We start from the raw sequence: 22848 nt of genomic DNA on the forward strand, positions 1-22848 counted from the left end.
CTTTCAATGGTTTATTCAATCATGTCTGCTTTTAACAAGCACAAAGAATCAAGTGCAGATATGCAAAGTTTTAAATGTGGAAGAAGGGAAACATTGATGTTTTTGTACTAGAAATGATGCTATTCCATCTGTAAAAGTAGTAAATAGTGAAAAGGGCTTTGTTTTACAACACTACCCCACCAGATGCACAGTAGCAAGGGCCGTCCAAACCCCGCCCAACACCCAGCACATGGTGATTTTTTTCTATATCGTTAATAAACATGTTGATGTTTTGTTTGCCCACAGAATAGTCATACGGGAGTTCTGCAAGAAAAACACATGATTGGATACATCAGCAAACTCACTTTTACAGCAGCATATCTTAATACACAATCAGATCGGTCAGCGCGAAGATAACTTTGGGAGTGGTGTAGTTCTAAACTATGAGAGAAGAGTCGAGAAGGGAAAATTATGGGAGCACTCCAAATGGAGTTAAAGTGTATAGAAGTTAATGGTTTAAAGTGGGTAAATTAATGGACTACAGTTATTTATTTGCAAAACCAAGCCATCAGACTGCCTGCTTTACAGAGCATACTTTTATTAATTTGCTCTGTTAAACTAGTTCTTTGAGTTGTTATTAACATGTTGGCTTAAATCCACCAAAGCTTCACTTTGTTTGGTAGGCAGTTTACATCTGCTTCACTGTCCCAAAGTCCAGTTAATATTAAACAATGATAACTTTAATTCCATTTCACTGACACACTAAAAATCACAAATAATGGAAAAGTGTTATCACAATGTGTATTACAATGTTTTAACTTCTATAGATAGAGAGGTAGCTGGCTGGATAGACCTATTCAAATATGCACTACAGAAAAACTACAGGTCTACAAATCACACAGTGAACTTTAGCAGTATCCTCAAAGCCTAACCGCAAACATATTCTAATTATCCTAGGATCAAAGAGTGAAAGCCTAATCGCAAACATATTCTAATTATCCTAGGATCAAAGAATGACCTGTAGGACCACAAGCATGGATTAAATCTGTGCAATGTTTGCATCACATAGTTGCATTATTTTTATTGGGAAAAGTCAACATTATTCTGCTATATTGGACAATTTAATGGTCATCTGACTTCATATTTATGAAAACATACAAGATTTAATGTACAACATCCTAACTGTTAAACCCCACAGATAACATGCACTTACATCTTTTCCTATCAATGGGAGGATGAGCGTCTTGAGGTGGTTAAGGGATTCAATTAATATATTTATAATAAACAATATGACCGTAAAAGTTCTACACAGAATATCACATACATAGAATTACCTGTTCATAGTGTAACTTATACAACCTTTCAGAATCATAGCAGAAACCAAGCATTTCCATCTGTTTTTCAGGAGGATAACAGATTAGCTTAACACCCCCTGCTACTTAAATATTCCAACTCCGAGATCGCACTTCTTTGATATAAATGGTAAACTATGATTAGACAATGAATATTCATGATGTCACAGGTAAATTTGCATGGCATGTCAATCATGCATTATTTGCATGCCACATCATGACACTAGGCATGTCAATCACTCTGGCCATGCTCATTTCTGTGCAAAACAACCCATGGGGTAGTGTTGTAAAACAAAGCCTTGAAAAGCAAGCTCAAATGATGCCGAACTTCTGGAATTCAGCAAACTGTCTGCCAGAATATAAAACAGAGGATTATGACTGGGTCACAAATCCTAACCTACATATTATGTGTTGAAGACAGGAATGCCAAAAATATTCACACTGAGAGGATCATGGCATCCATGTTGACAGCACATAATAAGCAGTTAGGATCGGTGAGACCCAATCACAGTTCTTTGTAATACATGGAGCTTTATGTGCTTCATGTACTCCTCATTGCAAAAAAAAAAAAAAAAGTTACGTGTTTTGCCATAAAACACTTAACAGATGCTGTCAGAGAGGTAGTATAATGCAGTCTGTTATGTTTACACTCACCTTTCATGCCTCTTAACTGTCCAGATTTTAACAGAACATCAGGATTATTGCTTCATAATTTTGGTCAGTTCCTCATAAAATTTGTGGTTTTCAGGCAAACCACTTGAGGACTGAAGTCACTAAATAATGACATACAGTTAACTTTCAGTCTCTGTATCCTTTAGAAAATAAGGTCAAACACACAACCTGTTATTCTAATTACCTTACATGTTTTTAAGAAGACGTTTTGGACACCTTATTGGTATGAACAGCAGGCTGAAACAAATCTATTGTTCTGCCACTATAATTTGCTGGACAGATTTTATTGCCTAGCTCTAGACCCAGCCTTTACAACTTTAGTAGGGGGCACTTCAGGTCAGGTCTCACAACACTCTGGAGATTAACTGTTTTGTCTTTTTCTGAATATCACAGCATAATCAACATGCTCCATGCAGTACATGTTATTTATTTATCTACCTATTTATGTTTGTCTACTGGGAAAGCCTGACTGGGATAAAACCCTTTTCAGATAAGATTCAGGGTGAAAAGCTTCACGTTTAACACCAGTTTGATATATACATAAAATACAGATATATGATATCAGAAAGAATACAAAATATAGGTAAGTGCAAATACATGAGAGAAAAAGCTTTACAATAGTTTAAATAAACATTATTTAGAAACAGAGCATTTACAGAGCTTGGATTAACATATACAATGTTGATCATTCATTAGAAATTGACAGGCTTGTATATATCGGTGAGAGATATAACATTGAAAAAGATACCGTAATATTACCTTGATTTCTAGCAATTAAATTAAAGAAAACTGATACAGCTTAACTATGGAAATATTAGAAAGAGGAAGGTGGCTCATAATGTAATATAGTATGCTATGTTAGTAGTAGAGAAACAATTAGTGTACTGTTACATTTCAGAATGAAAAGTAAACCAGTTAGGAAAGTGAGAATGGTTGGGGGCTATGTGGACTGTTAAATGGAGTATTAGTTTTGGACAGATGAGGAAATAAAATGGTAAAACTGAGAGGGGGACAGTGAGACAGTGGCTGATCACACTAGAAAGAAGAGATTGAGCCTTGTCAAGTTAGAGCCTGTGATTGATATAATTTAATTTTAATTTTAAAATGACCGATGATTTGACTGGGAAAGATAAGGATCTCCAAAAATACGACGCCTTTGTTTTCAGGATGGTAAGCTGACTGAATTCAATAAAAACACTGAACTAGGCAAACTACTTACTTTTAAGCAGCAGGTAACTTAAAGAATGACTATTTCATTTTTCTAGAGTATATTTACTCAGTACAAGATAACTTCTACATTGTCACACATAAAAGGCCTGATTTGGATTTTTCTCTGTTTCGTTCCTTCTGTGGCATTTACGCTGCACATCCTCCACAGTGGACACCATGCTGGGTTTGGCTGTAACTTCACAATGTTTTCTCGGAGTTTTACATTGGTGCAGGAAAAGCACACGTCGCAAAGCATTTATAGCCCTCTAGTCTTTCCCTCCTACTGCCATCATAAATCTACCAAGTCTCTGAGGATTCAAATACTTTTATTATGTGTTATTATTTACAGTCTCTTTCTCTCCATCCCTCCCTCCCTCTGGGACTATAAGCCTCATGAGTTGAAAGGAACTTACAGCTCTTTTGGTGTACAGTCTTATACCAAAGAACTATGACACCAGTGGCAGAAAAAGAAATCGAATGACAAATCCCTGCAACTAATTCATAGGTTCAAAAATCTGATTTACGGCTGAAGGGAATAAAAAATGTTTATTACAGGGTGTTTAAAACATGATAACAACACAAACCACAGGGTGTCACCAGAAGAAAGTTTCAGGCACTACCCTAAGATTTTGAAAGTAAGCAGTAATTAAGTGAGCTGTCGTGCAAGTTATTGCACAAATCTTGCATGAGATTGTGGGGCAGAATATTCTCATGTTTTAAAGATACAGAGTGTACTGCAAACAAAAATAAAAAGAGAAAGAAAGGGAAAGGAAAGCCAAAACATCTGTCACTAAGCCAACCCCATCACGTCAGTATTAGAACAACAAAATGGCATTAATTTATTTGTTTTTGTTGCAGGGACAATAATATTGCATAGCACATCCAGATAAGATAAAAATATATGACTTCTCACTTTCAGACAACAGTGGTCTAACCCCAAGGCAACCTTTAGAAATGCATCATACACTGCTAAGCAACCTCCTAGAGTGAGTTTGCAGGTCCTGATTTTAAAGTACAAACGTATTCCAAGCAACATCAGCAACAACAACAAATAGTATTTAACTCTATTACTTCCCATACTCAAAAACTAATTCCATACTGTGAATGCAGGAGTGCAAGGAATCACATGGATACTTCTCCACAACGGATAACATCAAGTACTAATTTTGTAAAGGGAGACAACAAATACTGTCACTTTGCTAATACACAAGTACAGTAGAAAATGTATCAAAAGGGCAGATAAGCACACACCATTATAAGAAAAAAAATTATACTACCTTAAAATATAAGTTGGTGCATGCAGAAACAGCTTATTTGAAAATGTGTGTGTGTTTCTGGCAGATGTATGCTGTTATCTGAGTACAGTTGAGACTTTCACTTCACTGAAAAAAGGGAAAATGTATTTCATATCTTCAGTGTTTATCTTTGTTAGTGCATGGGGTTTGAATAAGTATGTCTGTCAGCAAAGCAGCTTTATTCTAAGACTAGGATAGTCACAGTCAGTGCACCCATGTATCATAATTAAAATCAGAAAAGAACGGAATACATTTACAATCCCAGTAACTATATTCTAAAATCATTTTTGTGGATGAGAAAAATGAGACAGTATCAGACCTGATTGTCTTTCACATGCAAAATTAATTAAAACAAAATAAAGTTACAGTATGTACTTTATGTATTCATTACAGTTTGTTAACTGACCCAGATGACCCATTTTAAGCACACTGTAGGAGTGGGCATAGCTTACAGAATAAAAAGTTCGATGAAATCCGTTATATACAGGATTGTGACTGGCTCGTCAGTCATAACCCATTTACTATGTGTTCAAGACATGGATGCCAAGAAATTCAACTCGAGTGTAGCTTGAGAGGCGAATCTTGGGATCCATGTTGTGAAAACAATACAGAGTTATGATCAGTGAGACTTAGTAGTACATGGAGCTTTATCTGTTCAATGTACTATTAGTTACAATGAAAGAAATCGGTAAGTGTTTTGCCGGCTCTGAAAGCTGTAAAACACTTAGAGACACTGTTAGAAAGACAACGTAATTCACTCAATAACATTTACACTAACCTTTCGTGCCTCTCTATTGTTTAGATTTTCGTAGAACATCCAGATTATTGCTTCATATTTTTGGTCCATTCCTCATAAAATATTTGTTTTTTGAACAAATTACTAAGGAGTGAAGTAAATAATGAGATACATTTGAGTGGTTCAGACTTTGTATCCTTCAAATTATGCAGACAAACACATGCTGTTATACTTGCAATACTCTAAATTTTACAGGAAGTTAAGGACATGTTATGGGAAGGAGCGGCAGACAAAAACAAATGTTTTGTTCTGCCACTGTCATTTGCTGGTTAGTACAGACATACTTTACTGCCTGGTGCTAGACCCAACCTTAACGACATAAGCAGAGGGTCTACATGGTAAGCAGATGAACATAAAAACAGAGTATTTTTTTTATTTTACAATATTTACAGGAGTTACTCATGTAAATCGGATATAATCAGAGTGATGTGTTTTGCATTGAAAGGCATTATGTATTAGCTGAGTTTATAGCTATATTGCAACATATTGTTTAAGGCAGGAACATGAGGCTTTTTCAGTTAGGGATTGTGGTCCCCTTTTAGCTATCATCTTTTTAATGCTTTCCTTCTGTCAGTTTTATTAAGGTAGACTAATTTACCAGTCAGAAACTGTGATAAGTGGTGAATATTGATATCTGTCCAGTTATTGAGACATGCTTTAAAGCTGCAGAAAACATCTCGGCAGTGCAGGGCTACAATTCTTTTGACACATTCAGGCCAGCTACTGTACAGGCAAGGACCAGAGGTGGTGGTATCTCAATTGATATCAACAACAAACTCACCTCAAGACTAGTCAAACAGGATGATGTACCCGAGCTTCTCCATGTTCAGATTTTCATAGGCAATGTCCCATACGATATCCTTGCAAGTTATAGGTCACCCTCTATGACTCAGGTAACCAATAATTCATATCTGGACTGAGGCTCTCATCATTCAACCCAATATCATATTCATGTGTCACTTCAGCAACCTCACTTTACACTGGGATACTTACACAATCTCAAACTTACAAGCCCAGAGATTCCTGGACTTTGTTAACACAAACAACTTGAACCAAGTAGTCCATACACCCACTAAGGGTGCAAACATGCTCAACCTGGTACTCACAAACATGAGAGAATACTGTACCCCCCTCTTTGTAGTGACCTGTCTGGTTAGGTCAGGCCACAGTGCTCTGTCCTCCGTAATAAAATTGAGTTATGTGACCTCAGCTAACCCCATAACATTTAGGAACTATTCTAAGGCAAACTTACTACTAAGTGGTATTTCAGGCCATCCCAAACCCTGAGAAGAATGCTGTCTATGCAGAATTGTTCACAGAAACCATATACAATCATGTCAATAAATCATAAAGACAGCTGAGTCTACCAGATAAGAGCCACAACTCAAAATACAAACCTCCCTGCTGGAATTCAAACAAAAACAGGTTGTACAGCAAAAGAAAAAAATAATCATAGCCACAATTAGGAACTGCTACACCCAGCATGATAACAAAGACTCATCAATCTAAACAAACCAGAGTACAAATGAAGTCTACTAAAGCCAAATTTGAGGTAAACATAGCCTCTCAGGCAAAAGACAACCACAAGGCTTTGAAACCAAACCACGAACTGAAGCTGAAGCTGAAAGGAACGCCTTTTAATAAAATAGGTTTTAAATGCTACATAATACACATACGTTTTTCGTTCTTTGCATTCAAAGAACTTCTTCAGAAATGGCAATCATTAAAACTTCTAAGTGTCTCATTTATACTAAGTGAGTTTAAAAATTGCGCCAAAATATTTAAGGAGACAGATGCTAAAAACAAATTTTTAAACTTCATGATGTTGTAAAAAATGATAATCAATGAATAATAAATAAATAAATAAATAACGGGTGAAGAAATTGATCGCAAAAATGCAATCTTGGTGATCATAATAACAAACAAATCACAGCTAAACATAACTAAATATATATATATATATATATATATATATATATATATATACTTATAAAGCTATATTATGCATCAAACATAACTTTAAATTCATGCATAAACCTTATATACAACCATATATACATATCTGGCCTAAAGGATGCATAAAAAATTCAAAAATATCAACACCTGGACATATTATATATATATATATATGTGACATTTATACATATACATATGCATCAAAAAAATGATGAAAGACATACTTATTAATAGTAGTACATGTACAAGTCCTTTATATACATGTATGTGTGTATAATCATGAGCCCATGAACCGACACCACACCTATAAGGGCATGCGTACCTACAATATTAAAGCTAACCCATACATTCAGAATATTTAAAAATAGAATATTTTCAAATAAATATTTTAAAATAAATATTCTATTTAAATGTTTTCATAATCGTTCAGTAAGCACTGTGCAAACTGGATATTCTAAATATGCTATCTAAATTTATTTCTAATATATATTTTACTATACAAATTCCTGATAACAAATACTCTAAATAAATTTAAAAACTTTTGACATTTGATATTCAAATAATTAAAGTTAAAATATTTAGTAAATCATATTGATTTACATTATATTAAATCATTTGGAATCTATATATTAAATTATATTTTATTATTTTTCACTATTATTATTATTATATTATTAAATTATCTTATCTTTTATTCAATATCTTTTATCTTTCAAGGCTTTTCAATTTCAATAAGCACATAATAGAACATTTATCATTTAATCCTGGTTTTGTGAATGCATTGAGCCTTAATTGCCACATTAGTTCCATCTTCTCTAATTCACAAGGCTTTCTTTGTCTATATCCAAAACCTCAAAGGCAGCATGCAACAGTGTGCAGAACTGGCTGTAAATGGAGCCACCTACACAGAACTCGAAGATATTGCAAATCTGCTGGCTGAAAAATTAATCTCCAGTTTTACCACTATCTCTCTCTCTCCCAGCAATCTCCCAGGAAATACTATTGAACAAAACATCCCCACTATCATTAGGAAGCAGGTCCTAGATGCACTCTCTGTGGTCAAAACACTGCATTGATGGGCGCTGATAACATCCCAGGATGCCTCCAAAATAGATTGAAACATGGCATATCTGGACTACTAGAGTCACTGATTAGCCATAGCCCCCCAGAAAGACTTTGTGCCATGCACATATAGAAATGCAATGGTCATCACTTTGCACAAGGGTGGGCCATCAATGAACCTCAGGAACTACAGACCCATAGGTCTAACTAATCTCATATGCAAAGCCATGGAGTGAATGATCATGGAAATGATTAATAAGGACACAGAAAACCTCAAACACTAGATCCAACCCAGTTTGGTTCCATCAAGGGCAAATTATGCCTATTTAACCTAGTGGACTTAGAGAAGATCACTGAGGCAATTAATGAGGGCAAAACAGTGCATAAACAGTGCATATTGCCTACCTTAACATGGCTAAGGCATTTGATACAATATCCTAATCCACAGTGTAAACAAACTCATGGATATAGACATCAACCAATATGTTACATGCTAGACAGCTAGTTGGCTCCCAGATAGGACCCATGAAGTTAGGATAAGGAGATATCACCTCCACAAAGAGGCCAGTCACTAACATAGTCCCTCAGGGCTCTGTGTTGGGTCTGCTTGTTTCTGGCATATATTTCTCAGAATGTCAATGTCCTCTGGCTGACCAGGCCTGCAGATGATTCCAAGCTAGGAGAATTCATAGAATTCCCCCAAGACACTAACATCCTATAGGAAATACTAACACAGGCAAATGACTAGTGTCAAAGCCACAGCCTGAAATTCAGTTCCAAGAAGTGTATAATATTACCGTTTAGGAAGTCAGCCACTCAAGGAACCTCTAAGATTAGAACCTATTCTCAGGGATTTGGGTTTGCATGTAAATAGCGACCTGGCTTTCAACCAACATATGTGTAAAGTAGTAAGGAAATCATTTTATGTTGCTCAACTTAAAAGCAAGGGTATGGCATCAGAAGCCACAGAAGTCATTGTTCCACTGTATTTAGCCCTCATCAGGCCCATTATTAAGTACAATGCCCCCATCAGTATGTACCTGACCAGGCACATGCAACAAGTGGAACATCCACAGAGGTTCCCTACAAAAAATATATATACAGGGTATAAACAAAATATACAATGCAAATTGCCTCAAAGACCTATCTCTATAATCTGTTCCCTACATACTGTTAAGAGGCTATCTATGGCTAGCATGCAAGGCATCTTTGTATCCCACTCTGATGGATCTTTTGCTATCCACAAAATGAATAGCATCAGACTTACTCAATCTAGAGATTTAAACTTTGCTTACAAAATAAATAGGGCTCATTGGCATACATTGCAACCTCTCAGTACAAGAAATCTAGACAATGCCAGAAATAATTGTGGGACAAAAGCCCAGAAATAGGGACCAATTTTAAATATTGCTCTTGAAAGTTACAAAATTGCTAAAATGACAGATTTTGCATTATTATGCATTTTCTGAAGAATGCAGTTGGTAGCACTAGATGCAATTGGTAGCACGAGGTGCAATTGGAAGCATGACATACAATATTACTGTTCTAATGTGCGAGTGTAACAACTGTGAGCTACAACTGGTTACATGTGGTGCAAGGTTCTAATGTATTTCTCCAAACTCTTCTGACTCAAACATACACTTGACCAATGTAATCTTACTCCAACCTAACGCAAAATAATTATTGAGCTTTATTAGATTACTATTGACTTCTCGTACAAGAGGACCATATCTAAAACATCTGTTACATATAAACACACTTGTGGTTATCTGTTTTTCCCATTAAATCAGTGCATAAATGATTGTATGATACACTGTTTAGCTAGGAGATCCATTTAACCCATATACTACTCCATGATATTCTGCTTAGATAGATTAGCTGAGGTTTTATTGAATAAGGCTGAAAATTTCTTCTTTCAGTTTAGATAATTTTACCTTTGTCTTCTACAGTACAGTAATATACAATTCAGCTGTTTCACATTCAGTTGGCAGACGTGCTTGTTACATATGATTTCTGACCCTAGCAATCACATCCTTTAACTCGCTAATGGCATACAGTCATATTGGAAACTTATCTTTTATCATTTATCTAGCGAACATTACTGATATACATGGCTGATGCCTAAAATTGTAGAATCGTTAACAGAAAATTTTAAGGTGGATAGATATCTTGCAAACTTTAAATAATTAGCCTGAGTAGCAGTGATTCTAAGATGACAAATATTGATTTATAAACTTTGCTTTCTCTCATTCCTTTGCACAGCTAACAATACCCATCTCCTAGCAAATCTTATCACCTCTGCGAGCTCAGCAGTATATAGAACAGTATCTTCATACAACCTGCCACCTGGGTATCACAGTGGTTGGAAGCAGGGATACAATAACTTAAGATCTTCTAATATATCTATGTAGGTTCTTTGCTAGAATTACATAAATCTCCACTAAATAGAGGCATTGCTTTTACCCTAACTGTGCTGAGGTATTTAATCATGTGTTAGAAGAGCACTATCTGCCAAAAGACACAGCTGCATACCCCCACTCCTACATCCCTGTAAAGTCCCACCGTAATTTTTTTCCTAAAGTTCAGACAAGGCTTTTTTCTTGAGTACTGTTGCTATTACAATTCACCTATCCCCCTCTGCCCTTTCTATTAGAAAGATAATTGTGCAGCATTCAGCCTCTAAATTTCAACAATATAGGTCTTCTTCCTAGAGCGGAAAACTTGTTTTTGCACAAAATAAGCTCACCCGATAGTTATTCTTGAAAATACTCTTTCTAGGTCCTGTTTCTTCCTGCTCCATTCACCCTCACTTTGCTCAGGCTCTCTCTGCTCCCCTACCCTACCTAACCTCCATTCCCACCCACCCTTCTTTCAAAACATTTATACTTCCGGTAACCCCTCCCCTTCCTACACATCATCTAGTAAAAACACCCCGACATTGACTCCTCCCCTTCTCCTCAACAGCCAGTGAAAAGCTCACTGAACACTATTACTCCTCCCCTGCTCCACCCATATATTCCTAACTAGTCGCCTATTATCCTTCTTAATTTCACAGTTACACCAGATAGACCCACTACTCCCCAAACTTCCATACTTTAATAAATCAAACCTTTTACTACATCTGTACCTTCTTACTATTTAATGATGTTCAACATACACTATTCCCTTATCCTCTCTCTCCCCTCTCCACTGTTCTCCTTATACTTTCTCAGGCCACATCCCCCCAAACCCCCTTGCATATATCACCTACTAACCATAGAACCCTAACAATCCCTGTGATAAGAAACATCAATAGCTACTCTAACATCTCATCCTCATTTGCATGTGGTACACTGAATCTACCCATATTAAAACTCACCCTCACCAATATTAAATTCAAATTGAATCCCCATGTCTTACTTAAACCCGTTCTAGAATCCGCCAGACAAAGACAGTAATTCTACATCTCTTTGAGCAATCCCAATATGGGCATATTCATCCAAACCATGGTCCCAACCACCCACCATCATCCACCCACCAGCCTACAAACCATGACCTATATATAGTAATTCTAAATATATGAAGAATTTGCAACAAAATGGCGATGCAGTGGTGAGGTTAATGTTGTCACTTAACAGCAAGAGGTTCTCCAGTTCGATTCTCAGCTGGGGTACCTTCTGTGTAGAGTTTGCATGTTCTCCTTGCATTTGCATGGGTTTCCTCTGGGTACTCTGGTTTCTTCCCACATTCTAAAGACATGCATCTGGAGCGTTTCTCCCTGGACCTCTGCTGAAAATAGTCTCTGTCCTAGTCTTACTTTCCCAGTCAACAAATGTTAAATAAATAACTACAAATAAATAAAATCACTGAATGCCAAGCCTGGATCTCTTAATACACCCCAGGTATTGTGGCTGTAACAGAAACCTGGTTAAAACCAGACATATCTGACACTGAGAAAAAATTCACGGCACAAGAAACTGCTTAAAACAAAAACACAAGTCCAAGCAACTGTAGAGTTGTCACACTGGTTTAATAAAAACTTTAAAATTTAAACTTTAAGCGCTTTTCGTTTGCAATCATGCAAACTTCATCAGAAGTACAAATATAAAGAAAATGAACCTTCCTTAAATATTCACTTGATCAAAAAACGCGGGACAAACAGTAATTAATTTCTTAAACATTTGGGGTTTCTTCCCCTTCATCTATGCCTGTTGATCCACATTCACAAGTAATTGTTGAAAATGATGTTTATTGTTTGTCCAAACCACTTGGTAATTCTGTAGAGATACAACAACATCAACCAGGTCCTAAAGTTATTTGTAATAATGAAGCAGATTTTAGAGTGTACAATTTCTCTGCAAGTGAATTTTCGTTGGATATGGTGAATTTCTTAGCCAAAGGTTGCACTTATGTACCCCAACATCAAATGGACATTGTCAAAGCTATTACTGAGATTAAGACTTTCACTAGAAAGTTAAATTTCCAGTTATTTTTTGAGCACACTTTAAATACAGAAGACGTTAATGTGTTTCGTATACCTAGTACTTTCAATTCCCCGTTACAGCCAGTTCTGCAAATTTTTGAACTGTTGTGTGAACTAGACTTCAGGTATATGGTGAGTCATAGTTCAAATTTATTACTCCTCCCCTGCTCCACCCATATATTCCTAACTAGTCACCTATTATCCTTCTTAATTTCACAGTTACACCAGATAGACCCACTACTCCCCAAATTTGTTCAAACACAATTAGTGATGAATGTGACCATTTGAAATACATTCAATCACAAGATATACGTGTATGTAAACCAGATAAAGGGGGGGGACTAGTAGTTTTTTATAGAGCCGATTACATTGAGCGGATGGAAAGGTTATTGTGTAGTGCTGCTTACCAGTTGAGTTCTAGGTCAGAAGTCAACAAGGCTTACAATTTAATCAAGATATGTATCAACGACCTTTTCATTGAAGGCTGAATAGATCAAGCATTACTCAATTACATGGTCACTTCATTTCCTAAATATCCGTCTTTGTTCGGTATTCCAAAAATCCACAAGGATTTGGTAGACCCACCCATGAGGCCACTTGTAGACAGTCGAGGTTCTCCAACCTATGCCTGTGCTAAGGTTATAGATTCAATGTTGCAGAAATATGTAGTTTTCCAAGACCAAATATCTAAGGACTCTCATTTTTGGCAAAAATTAACAACTTGGATTATAACGAAAACTACAATTTCTTGACAATTGATGTTAAAGACCTTTATACATGTATTCCACATCAAGTTAGCATAGAATGGATGGCTTCAATGATGAAGAAGCACGGCACCCCAAGTACGGACATTTCTTTAGTGATGGAATTATTAGACCTTACACTCATTAATAACTTCTTTTTGTTTAACAACCAGTTTTATTTGCAAAAAGTAGGTCTAGCAATGGGCTCCCCGTGTGGAGCAAGTGTGGCCAATTTAGTTATGGCACACTGGGAATCCAACTTTGTGTTAAACAATATGAATATTTCCAAATTTTTGGCATATTACACCAGATACCTGGACGATATATTTGTTCTATTTAAAGGAGATGAAGAGACAGGGTGTGAGTTAGTAGACAAGTTTAACGGGACAACTGAATTTTTGCCTTTTACATCTAATTTTAGCACTGATGCTACATCATACTTAGACATTTGGCTCTCTAAAAATAGAACATTGGGTTGTTACACCACTCAAATTTTTAGGAAAGGTACATATTCCAATTCCTTTCTTCATTTTTCTAGTTGCCACCCTTTCCATCAAAAAAGGTCTGTCATCAAAGGTCAGTTGGTAAGGGCGTCTCGCATCACTAGCCAAGACGAAGATTTTCATAGGGAATGTCTGTTTTTGAAAAAACTGTTTTTACATCGTGGTTATCCAGAACCTCTGTTGGATTCTTTAATCAAAGAGGTTACTTATAAAAGAGAAAAGTTAATCTTTAAGCCTATTTTGGCTACTAAACCAATGGGCAGTAGCAACCTTATGGTCTTAGATACATCAGTAGTAAGTACTAGTGAGTCTCTCCCACATAACATTCAACCTTTACAAAGTAGTTTTATAACTACAATCAGTGCACAAAGTAATCTTTGTGTTAAAATAGTGCGGAAAAATTGGGATTTATTTAGATGTAACCAGACACTATTCAATAAACTAGGTTGTACACCAACTATAGTGTATAAACGTGGCAGAAATCTCAAAAACCTATTAGAGAAGCAGCATATTAGGCCTTCTAGAATAGTGGGGATGACTAAATGTGAGAACTGCAACTATTGCAAATATGTGGATGTAACTAACTCGTTTGTGGTAAATGGACAACAATATAAACTAAGATCAAGGTTCAACTGTAATTCTAGGTTTATAGTTTATTTGGCGTGATGCACATGCTGTCCTGCATTTTATGTGGGCAAAACAGAGCGTAGGCTCCAGGACAGAATGTATGAGCATCTATATGCTGCCAGCCATAATAAGTTAGATAATGCATTAGCAAAGCATATTCATTTAAATGCGAATCATCAATTTAAATTTACGGTCATAGATAACATTCTGCAGGACACTGGGGGGGGGGTCCTTTTTCTTTTAAACTTGAAGAATTGGAATTAATGTGGCAGATCAGACTTAATGCATACAATGTTCCAGGATTAAATGAGTCATGCTCTATCAGTAGTGTTCTTAAACTTAAAATTTTACAAAGATAAATTTCGTTATTAATTTTTGAATCATTTTTCACTACTGTTGAGTTGGTAATAATGTTGTCACATAACTTTAAAGTATTTATGGGTATTCCAAATCAGGATTAATATTGTTTATTTAATGTTTCATTTTATTTTATTTAATATCAGCATCCATGTTCACAGAGTTTTAAATATAGTATGTGTATAAAGATAATTATCGAAGATGTGCTTTAGATGTAGTTGATGCTTTGGGCAATGTCTGTTTAAGAAATTAATTACTGTTTGTCCTGCGTTTTTTGATCAAGTGAATATTTAAGGAAGGTTCGTTTTCTTTATATTTGTACTTCTGATGAAGTTTGCATGATTGCAAACGAAAAGCGCTTAAAGTTTAAATTTTAAAGTTTTTATTAAACCAGTGTGACGACTCTACAGTTGCTTGGACTTGTGTTTTTATATCTGACACTGAAGTTATCCCACCTGGATACAGTATACTTTGCAATGATAGACTCCACAAAAAGTCGGGGGTGTAGCTTTAATATACCATGACTTGTATACTATTACTATCTGGCAAAAACCAGCCCCATATTGTGGAAACATGGAACTACTTCTAACTACCCTTCATATTAATGGTAACAAACAATTATGTATTGCCATGCTATATATCCCCCTGGCCAGAATATCCCTGTCCTGGAAGACTTTCTATTCTGGGCTAATCACAATACCTCCCAAGAAACTATCATTCTGGGTGACATGAACATCAATTGGCAAAACTTAATCTCTAGCTCCCTTACAAATAGTATCAACCTGCACAGTTTTACCCACCTTATTACAAGTCCTACTTGTACTCAATCTACCCAAACAGAATCAACCTTAGATTAGATCCTAGTCACTCACCCTCATAAATACTCCAATAATGGCACCCTTCCATACCCCTTAAGTGACAACCTGCCGGTCTTTACCCATAGAATACAAATACAAATCCCAAGAACCCACTCCTCTAGAACATTCAGAAACCTCACCAACTTCAACGAAAGCACATTTATAAATACCCTACAGGCTCACAATTGGACCCACTAAAAATATTACCACTGGATGATGCTGTTAATTACTTCAATAAACTATTTCTCGATACATTTAACAGCTTAGCCCCCATTAACCTCAAATGGAAAAAACATAATCATGCCCCTTGGCTAACAAAATATACTAAACAAGCTCTCCTTTCTAGCGACCGAGCATGGAAAGAATGGCATAAAAAGAAAACTCAGCTAAATGAAATTACATACAAGCAACTCAGAAATAAGGCCAAAAAACTAGTAATTAATGATTTTCTCTACACAACTATCTGGTCAAAAACATAACCCAAAATATTTCTGGAAATCAGTTTCCTCCCTCCTCAGTCCTGGGATCTCACAGAACCCATTACCTTATCCTGAAAAAGACCCACAACAAATTGCTAATTCATTTAACTCTCACTTTATCGATACCATTCTAAATCTACTAAAAGACTCCTCTCCTAAAACTGTCCCCAACTGTCTTAACCCACCAACCCCTTCTAACAACACTCAGGTTAATCCCAGCTCTCCTCCTTCACCCACCCACGACACTTCTCCTATTGCTACTTCCACTCCTCCTTTCCCTATGCAGCCAGTATCCACCTCTCTGGTACTCAAACTTCTCAATAAACTAAAACCCTGCTCCCTGTCCTCAGACAATCTCCCTTCTGAATATCCACAACTCGCAACCAAAGCTATAGCATACCCAGTCAGTATACTCATTAATAGCTCCATCACAGAGTCTTATGTCCCCCAACTCTGGAAAACAATCCATCATTACCCCACTACATAAATGTGGAATTATCCAGGATCTCTCAAATTATCGACCTATTTCTATATTCTCTCCATTATCATAAATTTTAGAAAAATGCATACATAACCAATTTCTAAAACATCTCTCTCTCAATAACTGCCTTGCACCTACCCAGCATGGTTTCCACCCTGCACACAGCACCATTGCAGCTCTACTCTCTTTTACTAACACTGTGAATAAAGCCCTGGACACAGGCCTACTTACTTCAGTGATCTTACTAGACCTATCCAAGGCTTTCGACACAGTGTCACGCTCTAAACTGTTGCAACAAAATCTAGGCTGTTCTGCTAATTCACTAACATGGTTCTCAAGCTACCTAAATAATAGAAAACAGTGAGTTAGGTGGCAAAACAAACAATCTGAATACCTGCCCAACAACACAGTAGTCCCACATGAATACATTTTGGGGCCACTACTGTTCAAATATATTCATTAATGATCTTCACAAAGCATGCCAACATAGCATACTCATTCAATATGCTGACGATTCAACCATCATCTCCTCTTCCACCAATCTCTCTGAGCTCCAAAATATTACTCAGAATGCCCGTATATCTACTGAGACTTGCCTAAATGATGCACAAGTATTACTGAATCCCAAAAAATCCAAACTCCTGCTTTGCTCTACAAAACCACCTATTTTAGATTTCAGAGTTTTCTCATTGAATACAATAATTGAAATAGTTAAGACAACAAAAGTATTAGGCATAACTATTGATGACAAACTCACCTTTGTTCAGCATATTCTTAATACTATAAAAAACTAATTTTAAGCTAGGGAAACTCTACCATCACAAACTTTATATGGATAATTCTACTAAACTGAAACTTGCTAACACTCTGCTTATCCATTCACTCCTCTATGGAAGTCCCATTTTTACTAACCTCCACACATCTCTCTCCAACAAACTTCACTCCTACTACTATAAAATAGCTAAATTTGCCTCAGGGATACTAACCGCTCACACCATTGCCAAGCCATCTCTGAAATAAAATGGCTTGAATTCCCCTACTACCTAAACTATACCCAACTAACTCTTGCTCACAAACTAATCTTCAACCCTAACAACTGCCCAGCACCCCGTGCTATCCTACAATCATACATCCCAACCTGTAACCTATGGTCTGCTAACAAGCACTTACTAAGCATAACCAAACCAAACAAAAGAGCTGGTTAAAGCGTATTCTCTTACAGCATGGCTAAACTTTGTAATGCTCTGCCTTCGCACATCACTCAAATAGACTCTTTAAAATCTTTTAAAACAGCACTAAAAGACACTATCTCAACAATCCAATCTGTTCCTGCTTAATTACTTCCAAACCAACAGAAACTCCATAACATACTCTTCATATCTCTACTCCCTTTATCCATTGTAAAACTCTCTTTTACAGAACTCATATTTGAACTCATGTATTACTTTATCAAAATTTGTATTTGTATTGTAGTTTGAATTTTGTATTACTGTACCTGAACTTTGCATTTGTACTGTATTTTGAATTTTTGTAATGTTGTATTTTAACCTTCTTCATGTGCTTAATGTAAACACCCATGTCCAATGTATTATACCCTCTGTATCGTACATCTTTGTGGAGTGGGCCTCCACTGAAAATGGTTCTCTGACCCAGTGGACTTTCCCATTCAACAAATGCCAATAAATAAATAAATAAATAAATATGAGGTGTGAAACTCAAATGTCTGTCATTATTTAGTAGTATTTAGTGACTTCAATCCTCAATGATTTGCCAGAGAACCATATATTTTATCAGTAACAGACCAAAAATATGTGGCAAAAATCTGGACATCCCACTAAAATCTGGAGACCTGAGAGGTATGCGTGTTGGAGGGACAGGTATGTGTCTCAGAGAATTCCCCCTCTCAGGAACAAGCTTCCTATCTATGCATACCTCTCAACCTCTTAGCACAAGAATTCTGGACATAGCCTAAAATAATGGGTAGATAAAGGTCCAGAAATAGAAACACATTTTAAACACTGCTTATACAAACCTAGAAAGTTGCTAGAATAACATATTTTATGTTGGCATGCATTTTTGAACAATATAAAGTCTTAAACTTAAAAATGTGACATCATTTAGTGACTTCAATCTTAGGTGATTTGCCAGAAAACCCCAAAATTTATGAGGAACAGACCAAAAATATGAGGCAAAAATCTGGACACTCTGCACAAATCTGAAGAGTTGACAGTTATGCATCTATGCCAAACAGAGCTCTTCCCTAACCCTTTTCAAGAGAAATCCAGAGCAGTGGATGGGAAATCAGAAATATACCCTGAATTTAACACCTTTGTCTCTAATGGACAGAGGCAGCCTATAAATCTTGACATAGCTTACATATACCTCTTAAAATAACATTGAAGGAACTTAAACTTGTGAGATACAAATGGAATGCTTGGCTAAGCTTACAAAGGCCCCAGTGGTTGTTAGCCTAATATACACCTATTAACCTGTGAACATATATATTATTTCTCACAGGATCCCAATACAGATAATTCAAAGAGATGCTTTAAATTGCTACTAAGTAATCATGTCACTTCATATCCTGCAGTATAGGCTGTGGATTCTATTCCCACACCAGGTAGCTTGATTGCTGACACTGCAGTGCAGAGTAAGGGGAGTCTGATCCACCCATGAATATGTAATCCTTTGAATGGGATGATAAACCAAGGCCCCACCAGCTTGAGTTGGTGGTAGCTCAGGTGGATGCAAAAGATCCCATGGTACCTATCGAAAAGAGTAGGAGATGTTCCCTGATGCCCTGGCCACTTTCCAATAGTCGTATAAATACCACCTTGGGTCTCTCCTGAATAGAGGCTACTAGTCTAGTGGGACTAACCTGGTCAACAAGGGATAAAGAAATATCATCTGGTTTAGCATTATTTAAAGTTTGCATTAACTAAATGTAGTGGTGATATACACTTAAGTGTAAAATTTTAGGTGTCTCCATTCTTAAAGTAGAATTAATCTATGACTTATTAGTACTAATAAATATTCATAAATTTGAATTTAATGTATTCATTTCTTAAGAAGGGAAGTGATATAGTCCATTTTGGAACCTTTTCAGCCTTGACTCAGTCTGAGACTGCAACTGCGTGCATAAGGAGAGTTTCAAGCAGTCGATCAACTAGCACTTTTATGGAGAAACACAAAGACAGTATATAGATTCTGTACATACAATAACAGTAAGTCAGGATTGAAACCAGACCCTGGATCTGTAAAGCAGAAACCTTAACCAGTGAGCCATTATCCTGGTCTAAATTTTCAAGAATAACAAGATTCACTTGTTTTATCCTTCTGGGATCAAAATTTGTTTATTACAAAATCACCTCTTAAACTGTTTTACACATCAGAGCAAACATTTTCAATCTTACTATATGAATTCCATTAAATTCACACAAAATCTTCTTCCACTTTAGGACTGGAAAATAAATTTCATGCAAGACAAATTATATTAGAACCAGTGAAAATGAATACTTGTTAAAATAAATATGTAAAACTTTAGTTTTTCTAAAGTGGGGCATGTTATTCAGAAACAAAAAAAAAATGAAATATATAATTGTAAAAGCAAGGAGACAGGATTATTACTGCACATAAAATAAAGGCAATGTATTCAAGCAAAAGCAAAGCCACTAATTAAAACATGTGATAGGAAAATACATTTATTGCAGTTCTGTGAATATAGAAATAGCAATCATTTGCTATTCTTGAATTCCTGAAATACTATTAGCTAAGTAGCTCTGTTTACCATTTAGCAAGGCTCTTAATAAATTATATACATAAATAGGAGTTTAGTGCCAATATAAATATTACACCACTGTGCTATGTGTGTAATAAAAGCTAAACATTTTTTTACAAAATTAATGGGAAGACTTTCATATGAAAGTAAATTGGTCCTTATAAACATAATTTAAAAATAAATATTCTTGAATACAGAGTAACATAAATATTTACAGTTCACCAAAATGTGCAATCAGTTTGATTCAAGTTGCATTAGGATAAACACAGCGACTTACTAAACAGTTAATGGTCAAATATTGAAATTTAACTACTCAGCTTAATTATTTTAGCTTCACTGTACCCACCTCCCATGACTGACGTGGGCAGCAAGGCTTATTCATGAAACACTAGTAATTGGCATTTATTTCTTTGATCATTAGTGTATGACTAACTTTTTCCTTGAATGTAGATTTGCCATTATGTTAAGAAATCTCCTCCCTCCTTTTGGGGGTGCAACCACAGAGCTGCTATATTTAAGTACTGAGTATGGGGATACAACTGTCATATAGGGTATGGGGGAATGCAAACAGCTTTTCTCACAGCAATTTTTTTTCTGCTTTGGAATGCTATTCACATTCTTGGAGTTTCACTTCTTTGTGATTGCACTGCAGTGAGCTGACTAGAAATGAGTTAATCTCCTTATGAGGGAGCTCACTCATGGCAAAAGAAATAAAATTATGTATCTAATAAACTAATTAACTAAGGCCTCTTAACTTTGGTCTAGGCCTGTAGTACAGACTTAATGAATTTATATATATATATATATATATATATATATATATATACACACTTGTTTTGTACATACCTCGTACACAGTGAGTAGTGTCACCTGACCACTTTCCATCGGGTTGGCATGTCCTTTCTGGAGATCCAAAGATGATATAACCTTTGTTGCAGCTAAATGTCACAAGTGAACCCAAGATGTATGTTGTCCCCTCTTTTTTTCCATTTGCAGGTGGAGCAAGCCAGCCACAAGACACCACTAAAAATATAAATCATACAGCAGTGAGCTGAAGGAAGTAAGGCCTTCAGAAATAAAAGCTTCATTTACATTTTTTTTCTTTGTAGTGGAAACAATGTTGTAATTTATGTAACTCAGGTACGCTATAATGCTAATGTTAGGTACACTGCATTCATTCAGATGAAGGTGCATCTCACAAAACTGCCTGCTGTAATTATATCATAACTTCAAGAACCAGTTCAGGAGAATAATTATGTCTTTTCCAAACCTGTAAATCCAAACAGACATGGAAAAAGGCTATCAACAACATGTTGTGCTTTCTATTTTAGTGTATAGCCTTTGAAACTGGTGGTTTGCACAATTATCCCTTTATCCAACTGAACCAGCTAGTTAGTTCCAACAGCTTAACCACAGGAATAGCTAAGCAGTCCATTTTCATGCAGTGTACACTTGACAGGAAATCACAGCAGCGGCTATCTTCATTACTTTGAATAACCCACACCATCTTAAATACTCTGCAATAGTGCATGCGGCCTTCATTAGTCTGTATAACTCCATGACATTTTATTACTCTCTATAACATACACCACATTCAATATTCGGTATAATTTAAGCCATCCTTATTACTCTGTATAACCCATGCCGTCTCCATTACTCTCTATTGCCCATGTCAACCTTATTAATCTGTATAATCCCAAGTCATCTTCATTACTCTGCATTACCCCATGCCAGCCTTAATAACCTGTATAATCCCATGCCATCTCCATTACTCTCTATTGCCCATGTCAACCTTATTAATCTGTATATTCCCAAGTCATCTTCATTACTCTGTATTATCCCATGCCAGCCTTAATAACCTGTATAATCCCATGCTATCTCCATTACTCTGTAATACCCTATATCAGCCTTATTACTCTGACTAATCCCATGTCATTTTTAATCTGTATACCCCACATCATCCTCAATATTCTGTATAACTCATGGCAACCTAATCACTCTGTACAGACCCATGCCATCTTTATAATTCTGTATAACCCACGCCATGTTCATTACTCCGTATAATGTGTGACATCCTTATTATTCTATATAATTAAGTGCCATACTTATTGCTCTGTATAATCCATTCTGTCTTCATTAGCCTGTATAATCAATACTATATTCAATACTCTACATAATCCATGCCATCCATATTACTCTGTATGCCATTTTCTTTATTTGGTATAAGCCATATCATCATT

General features: G+C 36.1%; 1 protein-coding gene across 1 annotated transcript in view; it reads right to left on the bottom strand.

Moving 5' to 3' along the window:
- The window catches only part of SUSD2 (sushi domain containing 2), a 1008194-nt gene that overhangs the window by 94693 nt on the left and 890653 nt on the right, over positions 1-22848 (bottom strand). The window contains exon 13 of the mRNA XM_044068275.1: positions 21455-21631. Coding sequence (XP_043924210.1) covers positions 21455-21631 — 177 coding nt within the window. The remainder of the gene's footprint in view (positions 1-21454; positions 21632-22848) is intronic.

This window comes from Protopterus annectens, chromosome 4.part0, assembly GCF_019279795.1.
Source record: "Protopterus annectens isolate FY-2018-M chromosome 4.part0, PAN1.0, whole genome shotgun sequence".
Lineage (NCBI taxonomy): Eukaryota > Metazoa > Chordata > Ceratodontiformes > Protopteridae > Protopterus > Protopterus annectens.